This window comes from Hylaeus anthracinus, unplaced genomic scaffold, assembly GCF_026225885.1.
Source record: "Hylaeus anthracinus isolate JK02 unplaced genomic scaffold, UHH_iyHylAnth1.0_haploid 12002, whole genome shotgun sequence".
Taxonomy (NCBI): domain Eukaryota; kingdom Metazoa; phylum Arthropoda; class Insecta; order Hymenoptera; family Colletidae; genus Hylaeus; species Hylaeus anthracinus.
In genome coordinates, this window is record NW_026534349.1 from 2,717,467 (window position 1) to 2,732,131 (window position 14,665).

The 14,665-nt window shown below is 34.0% G+C and overlaps 3 protein-coding genes across 5 annotated transcripts; all 3 read right to left on the reverse strand.

Moving 5' to 3' along the window:
* Window positions 1-165: 165 nt before the first annotated feature.
* On the reverse strand, window positions 166-7,300 carry LOC128891496 (nuclear distribution protein nudE homolog 1-A). Of its 3 annotated transcripts, none has more exons than XR_008460841.1 (9): window positions 7,077-7,300; window positions 6,215-6,406; window positions 5,692-5,982; window positions 5,468-5,604; window positions 5,206-5,388; window positions 4,509-4,636; window positions 3,952-4,162; window positions 3,659-3,729; window positions 1,432-1,497 (listed from the first exon to the last, which is right to left on the reverse strand). XR_008460841.1 is itself a non-coding variant. In XM_054150987.1 (8 exons), the coding sequence occupies exons 2-8, from the start codon at window positions 6,298-6,300 to the stop codon at window positions 1,440-1,442; spliced, it is 954 nt and encodes a 317-aa protein (XP_054006962.1). In that variant the 5' UTR covers window positions 6,301-6,406; window positions 6,828-7,289; the 3' UTR covers window positions 166-1,439. The 3 variants fall into 3 exon arrangements, 1 of the variants encoding a protein (XP_054006962.1); XR_008460840.1 differs by having other exon boundaries at window positions 6,828-7,298; XM_054150987.1 differs by lacking the exon at window positions 3,952-4,162 and having other exon boundaries at window positions 166-1,497; window positions 6,828-7,289.
* An 894-nt stretch (window positions 7,301-8,194) lies between these two features.
* LOC128891909 (histone H3.3A) lies at window positions 8,195-10,524 on the reverse strand. The gene is made up of 3 exons (XM_054151867.1): window positions 10,323-10,524; window positions 9,282-9,417; window positions 8,195-9,199 (listed from the first exon to the last, which is right to left on the reverse strand). Exons 2-3 carry the CDS (start codon window positions 9,407-9,409, stop codon window positions 8,917-8,919), a joined length of 411 nt encoding a protein of 136 aa, XP_054007842.1. The 5' UTR covers window positions 9,410-9,417; window positions 10,323-10,524; the 3' UTR covers window positions 8,195-8,916.
* A 1,293-nt stretch (window positions 10,525-11,817) lies between these two features.
* On the reverse strand, window positions 11,818-14,600 carry LOC128891910 (histone H3.3A). The gene is made up of 4 exons (XM_054151868.1): window positions 14,457-14,600; window positions 13,480-13,597; window positions 12,939-13,068; window positions 11,818-12,872 (listed from the first exon to the last, which is right to left on the reverse strand). Exons 3-4 carry the CDS (start codon window positions 13,064-13,066, stop codon window positions 12,590-12,592), a joined length of 411 nt encoding a protein of 136 aa, XP_054007843.1. The 5' UTR covers window positions 13,067-13,068; window positions 13,480-13,597; window positions 14,457-14,600; the 3' UTR covers window positions 11,818-12,589.
* Window positions 14,601-14,665: the final 65 nt, after the last annotated feature.

Consider the following 14,665-nt stretch of genomic DNA (forward strand, 5'->3'; position numbering starts at 1 on the left):
AAAATAGTTCATATAATCTCTGTTTGGCAGCAGCACCGTTCCTCGCGGGAAATTTGAAATTCTTTTTAATTAATTAAATTAAAGCTCATTAGAAGCATTTGTAGATATGAACAAACAGACAGACACCTACCAGGGACTTTATTTTATATTGTGTAGAGATTTGGAGACTGTTTACAATAACTTTATTTTACAAATCGTTTAATTTGCCTTTACAAATTTCATTAAAAATTAAGTTTACAATTTTATATCAGCATCAAACGGTTATAACTTCAATTTCATCATTTTTATACATTAAGCGGAATCTAGAAAAAAAACTAACAATTTTCTCCTTATTAAAGTAATACACTTGGATTAGTGACGTTAGTACATTTTCTACTTTGTGTACATATTCGGAGATTTGATGCTACTTAAAATTATGCGAGTGGCATAGGAGCACACAGTGTATATTTAACTATATATAATTCGGTAGCTTTTATATGATTTGAAGTATAAAATTGAATTATTTCGCGATACAAGGGAATATTCTTTTGTAAGCATTTTAAACAACCATATTTTTTTCTTATTTCGATCATTAAATAATTTAAAGCAGATAATTTTTTTCTTTAATGAATAGCAATACAACGTACATATATGATACTCGAATATTTAAATATCACATAGCGTGTACGTAATTTACTTTGTAATTTAAGTCCGTGTATTTCCTTCATTATTTTCCTTTTGCAGACTTGTTATTTTCCGATCAATCATGGTTAAATCATCAAACTTTTTTTTTGTCAATATTATTTCTACATGTCGAAGAGGATCTACGTGAAATGGTACACGTCAAGTTTTCCCTTAATTTTTGTTTTCCTGTTGCTCTTATTACCAAAATGAAAAAAATTAATTTCTTCAAATTATTTAAAGAATATTCTTTTCTTATTAAAAAATAGACATATGTCGATACCTAACTTACCGTAGAAACTAAATTTGCACTAGACGTTACGGTATTATTTCTAATCGCGGCAAAGATTTTAATTCTCCTACAACTATTTGCCGAAAGTACGAATTCGCAAATTATTAATTTAATGTCATTTGTGAATATCTACAGAGCAATAATATAATTCTACTACACGTATATATAATTATCACGTTATCAACTTTATACTTACAAATTAGAATATTTATTTATAAATTTCGTTCGTACTATCGCTAACTAAAATATACTTTTAAATTGGAATAGAAGAACAAATAACATTTAAAATTTGTTGATTTTCAAGAGGTCGAAATTAAATAATTAACAGAGATAAATAATAAATAAATTGATACGAGTGATTTTCGTTCTGTCATAAATTCGTAATAAATTAGTGAGCGAGATTTAGTTGAAATACATAAAATATTGAACAGGCATAGAGGTATGACGCACGAAGAAATAATTTATTGTTGGAATTATTATATGTTGTTTATAATCGAATGTGGTTGCTGTTGCCAGAGGCAAAGTCTCGAACCTGCCGTCTAGTCCTGATTAAAAAAGTCAATATTGTTTCGTTACCATCTTACACTGAAAAGTGTTATTTATGAAAGTCTAGCACATGTTCATTGAAGCAGCTTTTCCCAATCATATTGTATTTTAAAAATATTTCACAGATTAATCCGTAATTACCTTACGAAAAAGTTTTTTTTTACATTAGAAGCCACCAATGAACGATTGAGAAATGCTGTACGTATTTATGGACCGCGCATAGACTGCACAACATGCATATCGGTACAAGTAAAGAATAACTTGAGGACTTGCAATTCATAATACTTGCTTCTTCGAGGTAAGCATTAGTTAACATTAAATAATCAATGTTATTGCATGGTCAACACAAAACTGTCACAAAACATGAGTTCTAGACTGTGTAATTTAGAGTATGTTTAAGCAATTTTGTATGATAAATACAATGGAACGTTTTATTGTATACACTATGTGAACATTAGTGACAAGAGATATAAAAATGACACATAAATTTCATGCTAGGACAATGTTATAAATGCAGCAATTCACATTATGTCGTCCAATAAATGTTCAAATATATATATATATATTTTTTACATAATTAAAAGATGAGTTTGCAAATGAGAACCTACTATCCCAAAAATAAATTTCGAGCATGAAAGTTCTACATTCAAATATATCTATTATACAGATTGAGCCACAAACTTTTTTACGTATTATAACTTATCGTGATCGATACTATCCGAGTAATTTAATATACGTATGTATACGAATTTCTTAAAATTGATAAGAATCTAATACTATTGCACAAGTGACATTCTCTCAAAGTGTACGTCACGTTAATTACACGTGTACTTATTATTTAAATTTAAATACATATACTATTATATACTTAGATCTTCTAATTTATTACCACGTTTACTTTATGTGAAATTAAAAAGTTTTACTCTATTAAAATACAGTATTGTTGGCTCAATCTTATATTCACGAAAACCTCGAAATAATATAAAATATCCTTAAATTACGATGAGTAGAGCATTTTTTTAGTGAAGATTATATTCTAGATTAATTCTAGAGTAGACAATTCTCTAATTTAATCTGTTTTGAAAATTATTTTTGGTATACCGTGAACGTATGTAAACACAATGACGAATGTTTTTTTCCATTTGTTTATAAATACACATAATCTTGTAATAAAATAATAATAATAAACTTAGCAAATCTCCGTTATGTAAACTAGTAATTAATTGGTCTAGGGAGCATTAATCTGATATAGTAAAGGTCTCGATAATCCTAGTCAATGAAGTAATAGGTAAGTTCATTTACGAAACCTTTAAAGACTTAATCGAAAAATAAAAAAATAAAAACGCGATGCGTTGTTTTTACTCGTAAAATAAATTTATCTGAAACTATTCAAGACATCATTTCTTAAAATTCAAATGATTGATACTACATCAGATTATTATAAAAATATTACGTTGTACTTATTGCATCACAAAGAAAAATTGGACAGCTGAATGCAATTCGCTTACACGAAATGCACATTTACATTGAAATGCGGTAAACGATGTAGTATGATTATGAAGCTGAAAGGAAGCATCGAGCCGTATCGAAAACATATTAAAGAAGTTAATATAAAAATTTGAACATACAGCTTATTGTCGTATTAATTAATTTTGATCGCTTCATCTCAGAATCTTACTAGGACGCAAAACAATTTACACTTAGAACAATATAAAAACAGGATGCTCTGCCTTAATTAGTACGCAAGCGATAGAACAAGCTATACAAAAAGTAATGCAGTCTTATTAAATATTTTGAACTTTCAAAAACTAAAACACTAGAGTACTGGGTTCGTGGGAAGCCTTGATAATCCGCAAATTCGTTTCTTTAACGTTCACAGGAAGCACTAAATGTGTGAAACAGTGAACATAAAACTAACAAGTACGATTGATATAGTAATTATCATGTATCACTATACATTTCATTTTATCAAATATTCCTTCGCGCGAAGGCAGTCGACTAAAAACAATTTTCCAATTCTATTAATTATAAACGATCAATTTAGAAAATGTATTCAAATTTCATGATACATGATATATTCATTTATTAAAAGTACACACAGTGCATGAGGATAGTGGGATAATGACTGAATTGTTCGTAATTATAATGTTGTAATGTTACCTGTAGAGATCCCGAACGGCTTGATCCTCTCGAGATGGATTTTGACACGTGTTTAGCTTATTCTCCAAGGCCTGTGTCAATTAAATAATTTTTGTTAAAGAATAGATTTTCGTTTTACGAACAAGTTATAAAGCCAGTGTTTGTATGTTTGGGAAAGATATTACGAATTAGTCTCTACAGACGATGAAAGTAACAATGGATAGGATAATTAAACAGGAAAAAAGGTAGCGAGATGCGTACAGAATAAAATTATGAAATTACAAAGCAAAAGAAAATACAAAGCAAATAAAGACCTGTATTGTAAAAATGTGGAATATAATTTAACGGTGAGGTATCACAGAGGCTTGGTCAGCACTTGGTTGATCTAGGTTGCTGTCGTATACATTGAGTAGGTGTGTGAGCCTGGACGGATGATAAATCGGTAGGTGTGGTGGAAATTGTTTTTTTCCCACCCACACAAGTGCACTTTATTCTCCCACACTCCATGCAGACCCATCTGTCAAGCTACCAAAACACCAGCTACATCGCACTACCAGTGTCAATGACTAACGTAATTCTAGACGATTTTTCACAATGGACATAAATTTCAAGGGACTGTACAGAACTCTATGCAAAATACTATTCGATATAAGACGAAGGATGCAAGGAAAAAATTAAAAATAAAGTTCATCGAGAAAGTACAAAATTAATAACAATAATAGTTGTCCAGTACCAGAAACGATATGTACGGCAACTAAAGATAATTCGAAATTCAACGATGTACAAGCCATGCTTCAAGCTACTCTTATGAGCATTGGAAGTGTACTCAAAATAAAGAACATAACGCAAAATGGCAAACGATTATACTTACGCCAACTTTCCTCATAAGGTCACCGATCATATTCATCGCCAATATTCTCGTACACGGTGCCAATGGTGGATTCACATTATTATTGTTATTCTTGTTTCCAGTTACACCCCCTACAACTCTGTTTCCAACTAATTGCAAACAAGAAAAAAATACAAATTACTACAGGTACACGCTAGAAGAATATCGAACTTACAGAAAATAAATAAGACGTTACTCTACGAGACTTTCACAAAATAAATAAAACGAAAGATTACATGCGAATCAGTTACAAATACAACTTTTTAAAAACTAAAATAAAGAACAAGTTTGTTAAAATAATTTTTATTTCATTAATAACAATATTATATGTATGTATATATACAGAAAGACAGAATTAATTAAAGCACACAGAAGTATGTTAATGAAGCGTGAAAGTCAGACCGAACGATAAATTTTAGTTACCCTTAAGTATCGATAAATAGACGGATTCGTCTATCGTTAAAGACAAAATTTCGGTTAATGTACAAAAAAATATGTTTACGGTAGGTTAGGGTAATTAAAGTCAAAGTTTGCATTTGTTTGTAGTCCGTAATTGCTTTGATTTTTTAGGCATTAATAGTTTTCTTCGTGGTCGTGGACTTTGATAATATTAAAGATCATCTTTTGGGTCCAAAGCAAAACATGCGCTTAGTTTTACGAAATGTATTATGTATCTTACTTTTTAGCGGCGAAGTTGTATTACTTGGAGGTATGGATTGTTGTACTATCGGGCTACTAGGTGGTATGTGTGTTTCCAATTCAACTTGCAGCTTATTACTATCGACATGGTTACGAACTCTGTCGGCAGACTTGTCGTTATCCGGTTGATGTCTTTCTTGAACTTGAATCTCTTGTTTTAAGTCTGTAATAATATATAATATAAGTCATCAGGTTCTACTCATTAATTTAAGTATCCAAATTTTATCAATAAATTATTATACCTCTAATTTCGTCCATTAGTCTCTGTACAATAACTTTTAGGCCTTCTTTTTCGTCGAGTTCTGATTCCAGTAAAGCGTTCTTTTCAATTGCAGAATTAAGTTTGGCTTCTATCTCCTCTTCCGTTACCCTATTTATCCTGTAAACACAGATGAAATATAATACGCTATTTATTTGATAACGATCGACGCATGTTTATAAAGATACAAATATACATGTTAACTACCTGTGAGCCCTTTCCAAGTCATCATTTTTTTGTTCTAATTCCCTTATATACTTCAATAAATGATCGTGTTGCGATTGCAAATCTTGAGCCTGTCCTTGAAACATTGCGCAGTCGGATGTTTGTTGGTCTAATCTTGTTCTCAACTGTTCCACCTCCGTAGCGAGTCTTGTATTTCGTTGTCGTAATTCTCGATTAGCTTTCTCCGCTTGTTCTAATGACGCTTCTAATTCCTTTTCTAATAACTGTGAATTTTCTTGAAATTCTTCCAATTCTCTTTCTATGTCTTCTTTTCTATAATTTCAGCATAAAAATCTTACTATCTCGAACAAAATTTGTATCAATAGACTACTAGAACCAAGGTAGTGGCAACTATAGTTGCCAACAGTCATAATAAACAAGATCAATGCCTTAAGCACTGGAATTGCTCAACAGTTCAACCAACCGGTATCAAAAGGGACAAACTTATATTCGAAGAATACCTCCCTTAAATAATATTTAAAATGTAAATAACACAATAATTTACCTTCTATGTATTTGATGAGCAAGGTCCATCCAATATTGAACTTCGTCATCTTTAGACACAAACTGTGGAGGATCGATGTCCATCATTTTTAAAGTATATTTGTTAATCGTTTCTTGGAGTCCTTGGCGTCTTGTTTTCAGGATAAATCAAAGGGTGCGGTGTGTTTTATTTCACAAATGGTGCAATGGCATCCTGCAAATGAAATTATGTAAATGTACTTTAGCACGAGATCCTTTTGAAATTTCAATATCTACGAGACGAATATTCGAGCGTATATTAATATTTGTCGCGAACCAGTGTGATTACAGATTGTATTCGTCACGGGTGAAAGTTTCGTTGGTTTGATTCAGAAAAAAAATATAATTACCGTACGTAGCTACGCATCTGTAGCACGATCGGTGTAACATTAATCTAACCTGCTGTATAATAATAATAATGTCGATGAAGAAAAAGTAAGAGGACAGAAAACGATCGCAGTGTCACGGAATCGTGGATCGTGGCTCGATAAAAATCGTGATACACGCCAGCGTGCCAACGCGAATCGTTTTACGCGTAGTAGGAACGAAATCGAACTTGACATGTAAAAATTCCACGGCCAAGAGAAAAAACTTACATGTATCGCGTTGAAAGGTGCACGCCACGGAGTAATGAATGGTCCAACGTAAATAAAGAAACGGTCACTGATCGAACCGAAGCGAAATCGATTAGGAGTTGTAGCGATCTTGAATGAATGGATGAAAGTCTGTGCGGAGCGCATTAAGCCTATGTCGCCTTAAAGATGCATATAAATACGGAGGACCTTGAGTAAGCACTAGCAGGTGAAACGCAGAGCGGGTGTCGCGTGCGACACAAATGTCATTACCGTAGAATTATGAGTCACTGGTCACTGGCAGAGAGAAACATGCAGAAACATGGTAGCGTTACAGAAGCGACACTTGCTAGCTTTTGGTGAATTTCATTTCAATGCGCACTCGCGCAGATCGACCAATGGAAGTTGCAAATGTTGCATTCCGCGATCTATGCTAGGGACAGATTCGTTTCCATCATCGCCCCTAGATTCTTTTGGGAGATTCTTTTGCATATATACACACATATCAATGTACAAAAATGATGAAATTGAAGTTACAACCGTTTGATGCTGATATAAAATTATAAACTTAATTTTTAATGAAATTTGTAAAGGCAAATTAAACGATTTGTAAAATAAAGTTATTGTAAACAGTCTCCAAATCTCTACATAATATAAAATAAAGTTCCTGGTAGGTGCCTGTCTGTTTGTTCATATCTACAAATGCTTCTAATGAGCTTTAATTTAATTAAATAAAAAGAATTTCAAATTTCCCGCGAGGAACGGTGCTGCCGCCAAACAGAGATTATATGAACTATTTTCGGAGTCCGATCAGCGCCTCTATCGGGAAAACGCTCAAGTTTGTTCTCGAATAGTTGCCATTGTCAACGCTAGATGGAGCCATTTGTTTGTTTGAGTGAAAAATATAATAATTGAGGGTTAAAAAATGAGTTTCGTTCGTATTTTAATATCACGATGCTTGTTCAATAATTAAATAATGGATATATAAAAAAAGTAATTAATATATACAAATGGCGCCATCTAACAGTACAAATAAGAACTATTCGAGGACAAACTTGGACGTTTTCCTGATAGAGGCGCTGACGAAACTCCTGAAATTAGTTCAGCCTTTTCAACGCTAGATGGCGACGATCATGACGGTTGGTGGCGCCATCTAGGAGAACCCGTAGGAACTATTTTCGCTACAAAATTGGTCATTTCTCCACCGATGGCGCCACTGTCAATAGACGGCGGGTCGTTTGAATTATACCATTTGAACATTATTTTGTATTAGAATTATATATCGTAATAGTTTAAAATAATACATTTTGTAGTTATTTATCTTTAATATAATTATCCCAGCAACAGTTTTGTTAAGCGATGATCACTTAAAAAATAAAAAAAAGGGTAAGTTGATATTATTTCGAAGATTTATTTACGAAACGTTTATTTTTACACGAATAATGAGTACTTGGCTGATTGAAGTATCTTGCGTAATTCTCATGCAACCAGAATCCTAGTATAATAAACAACACTACATTGGGTTCCTATAAAGAAACTGTCTTATCTGCTAATGCACATTTTTGCTACGTAAGTATACCAATAATGATAATGATGGTTTCATATATTGCAATAATGACAAATATAATAGGGTTCCAACGGAAAACTAAAGCTGTCGTTTTTTTGTATTCTTAAAAGTACTTTCGAGAGAATTTAATAACAATTTTTTTGTTTTTTGTTTTGATTTTTTTTTTCTTACCAAAATTATGAGCTCGTACGTTTATGTTGCAAAAAGAATACAGGACGATAGAAAATGTAAATTAAACTAAAAAGCAAAAGATCATTCATAACTGGTAATTTTTGAAAAGTTACAGTCTTCGTGTTTATACAAAATGATGACGAAAAAATGAATATTAACGTTATTCTAAGAATTGATTGACATTTCGGGTTGATTCGTCGGAGCTCTGAAATTCTATGTATCTACTGTAAAGGATGAACATGTTACAACATGTACACTTTTGTGGAGTACAACATAATATGTAGTCTGGAATGAAAATGCTACATCCACGATCGTTACGAATGATAATAATAATAATAGTAGTATTAAATGGTATGTATGGGAGTTAGATATTATTTAAGCACGCTCGCCACGGATTCGCCGGGCCAGTTGAATATCCTTGGGCATGATTGTAACGCGTTTGGCGTGGATAGCGCACAAGTTGGTGTCTTCGAATAAACCGACCAGATATGCTTCGGAAGCTTCCTGTAATGCTCCGATAGCCGCGCTTTGGAAACGCAGATCGGTTTTGAAATCTTGCGCGATTTCACGAACTAATCGCTGGAAAGGTAACTTTCTGATCAACAACTCAGTAGATTTCTGATATCTTCTGATTTCTCGAAGAGCGACTGTACCGGGTCTAAAAATCACAGTTTCTTTAATGTATTTTCACGAGTGCGTTATACTCGCGTACATTATGGGATATTTTTTATATTGCTTACCTGTACCGATGTGGCTTTTTTACACCGCCCGTGGACGGTGCACTCTTACGAGCTGCCTTAGTGGCTAGCTGTTTACGAGGTGCTTTACCTCCGGTCGACTTACGGGCGGTCTGCTTTGTACGTGCCATGATTTAACCTAAAGCAGTGAAAACTGTGTTAGGGTAAGAATGTTTAAAAATTCAATATTCACGAGAAACTGTTTCTAGGATTTTTATATAAAGGATGGATCTTGTCGCCAGTGTATACCGAAAAAAGCCGCATTACTGATACAGAACAAGCTAATACAAACAGAACGATGTTAGGAACGCGGGAAAAACTGTTTCGAAGAGTGTACGTTCACTCGCTTCCCCCACCACTTCGGCCACTGACTGCGACAATTTCGTGAAGCCTTAGAGAGAGAGAGAGAAAGAGAGGGAGAGAGAGTGAGGGAAGCCACAACACCATGTCAGGGAGAAGTAGGAGGCAGAGGGGGAGAAGCGTGCCGAACCCTGCTCTACAGTGCCGAACCCTGGTGTACGTCGATATTCGAAGTAAACGAAGTTCGGGAGTGGGAGAGGAAAGAGAGTGGGGGTCGACAAGAGTGGGGGCACGATCCGTTGCTGTTCATACGGAGAAACCGCGCACCGAGGAACGCTGCGCATTGCGCAATGCACAAACTTTCGTTCCTCTTGCATCGATGCGAAAAAAAATGCACACCAACGAGAAAAATGTAGCGTTCCAATTCGCACGAATTTTCACCCTCTCCGATCGCTCCATTGACAACAAGATCGTTAGTAAGCGAGAGACGGAATCGAACGAATGACAATCGCCGCGAACGAAGCAGCGAGCGTCGGTCGCACGAGAGGCTCGTGAACGATTCCCTCCACGAACGTCAATTGCAAAATGGAGGCAACACGACAATACGTCGCGTTCGGACGTGAAAACTCGGATTTTCCAGCACTTTTCATTTTCCCGGTAGCACACCACACTTGCCGCGTATCCATTGACATTGATAATCGCACGTGACCATAAATGATACAAAATTTCGACGATTTTACGTACCTCCCAAAGGAAAAATTCTACGAGAAGCGAGAGCCAACACTATCCGTTTCCTTGTACTTCGATGGCAGTGGACGCTCTCCCAAGTCACGACTCCCTTGTCCCTACCCCCTAGAAATTAAATCGCGAGAGGCACGTAAGCCCGCGGTGCGGTATATCCAATCGGATGCCGGATAGCAGCTGAGCCTCGCAGCGTGGGACATGCGATTGGCTCAGCCTCCTACGCCTAGAGTGCGAACCGAGAAGAACCCTGTCAATTGTAATATACATGATACTACTCTCAGCAACCTCGTTTTACTTGCAATAATTGCCGTCCCATTGTCGTCGAAAATGCCTCGATCGATAACCGTTCAATTTAACCGACGTTTCGGTTTCAGAGCTCGTGGGTATCGATAGGAATTCCTGCCATACTCGACGCTCGAATTTACGTCTAAATATAATATACCCCTATGCACGGACATCCGTGACTTTGTTCGTAAAATTCAGTGTACAATGAAATCGGTTTCATCGTGGAAACTTCCAGAAAAGAATACGCGATATATATGCGAACCTTCGCGTAAAAAAGCGAAACACGTCATTCTGGTTTTTCGTAGCTAACGGGATTGCAATTGTATCAACATTCGTCGACAACACTCTGCCACGAATCGATGCCAAACTATTATTTCAAGGACTAAACACTCTCGTACGTTTTCCGCCTGGAAAAAGTAGACGCCATTGCGTATACCTAAACGTAAACGATATTGTATCGATGTTTGATCAGTAAAATTTATCGAATTTCCGAGCTTTTGTTAGTCGAATTTTTACGAAGCGACTCAATAGTAATAGTAATTGTAGATAATTCTACAATTTACAATAAATGCCGGTAATTAATTTTGATCGGAATTGAAATGCAATTCGAGAGGAAAGTTCTGTAAACATGAACGCACACTGTTACAAGTCATTATCGGTGATGTAAAAATTGGTATTTACGATATAAAGTAGCGTTTTATATTGATAACATTCATCGATCGGTTGCATATTGTACATACTGTATCGAATGTTGGTAGAATGGACCTAGAACTGTGCTTGAACTTGTAATTTCTACTTAATACTTAAAACCCACGACTGAATAAATTTCCGTTGTGGGCGTAATACTTATAATTGATGCGATCTATCCAATATGAATAAATAGCGATGACGATACCTAAACAAATGATTAAACGGGCAGTTGAAAAATTGTTTTATTTTCAGTATGCATAATTATTTTTGTTATATAACTTATCAGTTAATAAATGACATTTTTTGTTACTTTTATTGTATACAAATCTTTGATTGTTAAATTAAAAATAAAATGTCCGTATTGTTACTATTGCGATACTTAGTTTACCTTAATCGATTCTAACGAAAGAAGAATAATTATGAATTACAAGTTTGCGTTCTAATTTTATACGCATAATCGAATAATTGGCTAACTTTATGAACTGTGTGGAATAAAAATATCGAAAAGAACAGTGAGCAATTTTTATCATAATACATGTTTATTAGAAATTTCTATAATTTACATTAATTTAAAAACTTGCGAATTCTTTCTTATCTTTAACATTACAACTATTAAATTAAGAAATTAATAAAGAATGAGGTGTAATTGCGTGGTTACAAATGAGTTAATTTGAATGAATTTACAAACATGAAACATAAATGCATACTAATCTTGATAATTTTATAATGCTAATACAACTAGTAACGTAAATCTACATCACTCCTGGTACATAATTTAATAACGTTTCCAATTTATGCAGCTTATTTTATTTTATATCGTAAATTCGACCTACGCTAACATATAACTTGATAGTAACAAGAAAGTGGGTTAATAATAAAATAAACATGGTGAGTGCAACTAGTTCTTTCTGCAAAAATATTATATCTACGTATTACGTTGCTTCTACCTCGGTTACTTTACCTAATAATGAAGTATTAATTACGCGAAGTGATGATACTATGTAATACGAGCTACGTACTCCGCTTTGTGCTGTTTGTGTATACTCCCATCGTTAAATCATAAATTTAATCGACCGTACTAATATATAATATATATATATATATATATGATTAATAGATATACTCTAACTCCTGCATCTTATCTTCCAAAGGGCTTGGCAGTGTCAATTACGGTAATGATTCGCGAAACAAACTCAACTGTAATGATGTCGATCATTTCAGAAAACGTTCAAGAATATGACAATAACATGAATTTGAAAAAGAAAATTTAAAGGCTTTAAGATATGAAATATTTAAGCACGTTCACCACGAATTCGTCTCGCTAATTGAATATCTTTAGGCATTATTGTAACACGTTTGGCGTGAATAGCGCACAAATTTGTGTCTTCGAACAACCCGACCAGGTAAGCTTCGGAAGCTTCTTGTAATGCGCCAATTGCGGCACTTTGGAAACGCAAGTCGGTTTTGAAATCCTGTGCAATTTCACGAACTAAACGTTGAAACGGTAATTTTCTAATCAGCAATTCAGTTGATTTCTGGTATCTTCTGATTTCTCTGAGGGCTACGGTACCAGGCCTGCCAAATAAATAAAATCATTAAAGTCAATACACTTCTCTAAACCTAAATTTAATATAGTTTTACCTGTAACGATGGGGTTTTTTCACTCCTCCTGTTGATGGAGCACTTTTTCGTGCAGCTTTGGTGGCAAGTTGTTTCCTGGGAGCTTTACCTCCCGTTGACTTGCGAGCAGTTTGCTTGGTACGTGCCATGTCTATAAAGATTGATTACTACAAATATAATATCGAAAATTTCCAATTAGGATGAACATCAACAAAACAGAGCAAACATTTCAAGAAAAAAAAAGAAGACACTGCTATTTTTCAATTAATCGTAAAATATATTTAAAAATATACTCTCTCAGTTTGGAAACAGAAATTTGTAAGAAATTATGGGAAACTAGTAAACAGAATTCGCGCAAAATGAGTTCCAGTTTCCCTCCAAAAGCGGACACAATAAACAAAATGGTGGACGGCGTGCATGTAAAGTCGATGTGCATAAGAATCTTGTAACCATGAAAGCCATTGTAACTTTCTTCGAACGTGTTATTTATAATCGATATAAGCGAACGCGAAAATTAGGATGTTTCACATTTATTCGATTACGAAATAACACGTAAACGTACCTGATGCTCGATAGCTTTAGAATAGAATCGCTCTCTACGGCAATCTGCTCTGTTCGACGTGTGGTTTAACGATGGCAACTGATGTCGGTTAGTGTTTTTACAGAAACGCAGTTTGGTCCTGTGGAAGATAGGCGACAGCACTGTGATCAGATACACATCATAGGATTGGTTGTTATTTCGTAACATGCTTTCCGATTAGTCAGCTTTTGACGAATAAACGTATTTGTTGCAGAATTGACAAGTTTACAATTATTAAAATAAGGTGACGCACCTTATTCAGTAAATTTACTCGACGATAATTCTTGGAAGCGCGATTCATATTTTTTCTTACAATTTCAATAGAAACAAAGATGCCTTATCGCTTTATGTACATATCTATCTATCTATATATATATAAATGTTACGCAAATGAACAATGCTGAAAAGTAAAATTATATTATAAAGCAAACATTGATAATTTAGATTTAATTTAGATTATGTTGTTTGATACGTAGTTTGCTTGCATTTACCAGTACATAAATAATAAAGCTCGATTCGAACAAATATTGTTACTTTTGTTAATATTGAAAGAACGCGGAACATTCCTTCACGGTATAAAACTATATCTATATAGCAAGTAACAAGGTCATAGTAAATATTAATTAATCCTTTGATCGCGGACAATTTTGGTAAAGACATTCGCTGTGTGTGGAAGCTATGTTGAACGCCCATAGGCGTTTGTCGCATGCGATCGATTAATTAAGCGTCTATGATCCAAAAAGATTAACAGTAATAATGCTTGTAATATATCGATATTATTAAAGTATTACATAAAAAAAAACATTGTACTTTAGAGATCAATTAATATTTCGATATATGTAAATGATGGATTAGATATAAGTAATTGTCGCAGATCCTTTGTTTTTATATATGTAGATTAACAAAGAAATAAATAAGTTATACCTAGTCCAATCGGAAAGTTTTGAGACAGTACTTACAGACGTAATATTATATATGTAATCACATGCCAATTTCTTTAAACCACAATGGAATAATGTTTTGTTGAAAAGTGAGGTTAGCTTATTCAAGCAAGAAATTGAACTAAAATTTTCTAACGATAAAGCTGAAAAATACTATTAAAAAGCGATATGTGGTAGCTACTTGAAAATTTAATTATATTCCGTATTGCTTCCTTGTATTTCGTTGT

What these genes read in the sequence shown, in the direction of transcription:
- LOC128891496 (XM_054150987.1), bottom strand. Translation starts at nt 6,300, where the DNA reads ATGATGGACATCGATCCTCCACAGTTTGTGTCTAAAGATGACGAAGTT. An exon ending in ACTAATGGACGAAATTAGAG is followed by an intron (nt 5,389 to 5,467) that starts GTATAATAATTT and finishes ATATTATTACAG; the next exon opens with ACTTAAAACAAGAGATTCAA. An exon ending in TACAACTTCGCCGCTAAAAA is followed by an intron (nt 4,637 to 5,205) that starts GTAAGATACATA and finishes GTTTGCAATTAG; the next exon opens with TTGGAAACAGAGTTGTAGGG.
- LOC128891909 (XM_054151867.1), bottom strand. Translation starts at nt 9,409, where the DNA reads ATGGCACGTACAAAGCAGACCGCCCGTAAGTCGACCGGAGGTAAAGCA. An exon ending in AAAAAGCCACATCGGTACAG is followed by an intron (nt 9,200 to 9,281) that starts GTAAGCAATATA and finishes TGTGATTTTTAG; the next exon opens with ACCCGGTACAGTCGCTCTTC.
- LOC128891910 (XM_054151868.1), bottom strand. Translation starts at nt 13,066, where the DNA reads ATGGCACGTACCAAGCAAACTGCTCGCAAGTCAACGGGAGGTAAAGCT. An exon ending in AAAAAACCCCATCGTTACAG is followed by an intron (nt 12,873 to 12,938) that starts GTAAAACTATAT and finishes TTTATTTGGCAG; the next exon opens with GCCTGGTACCGTAGCCCTCA.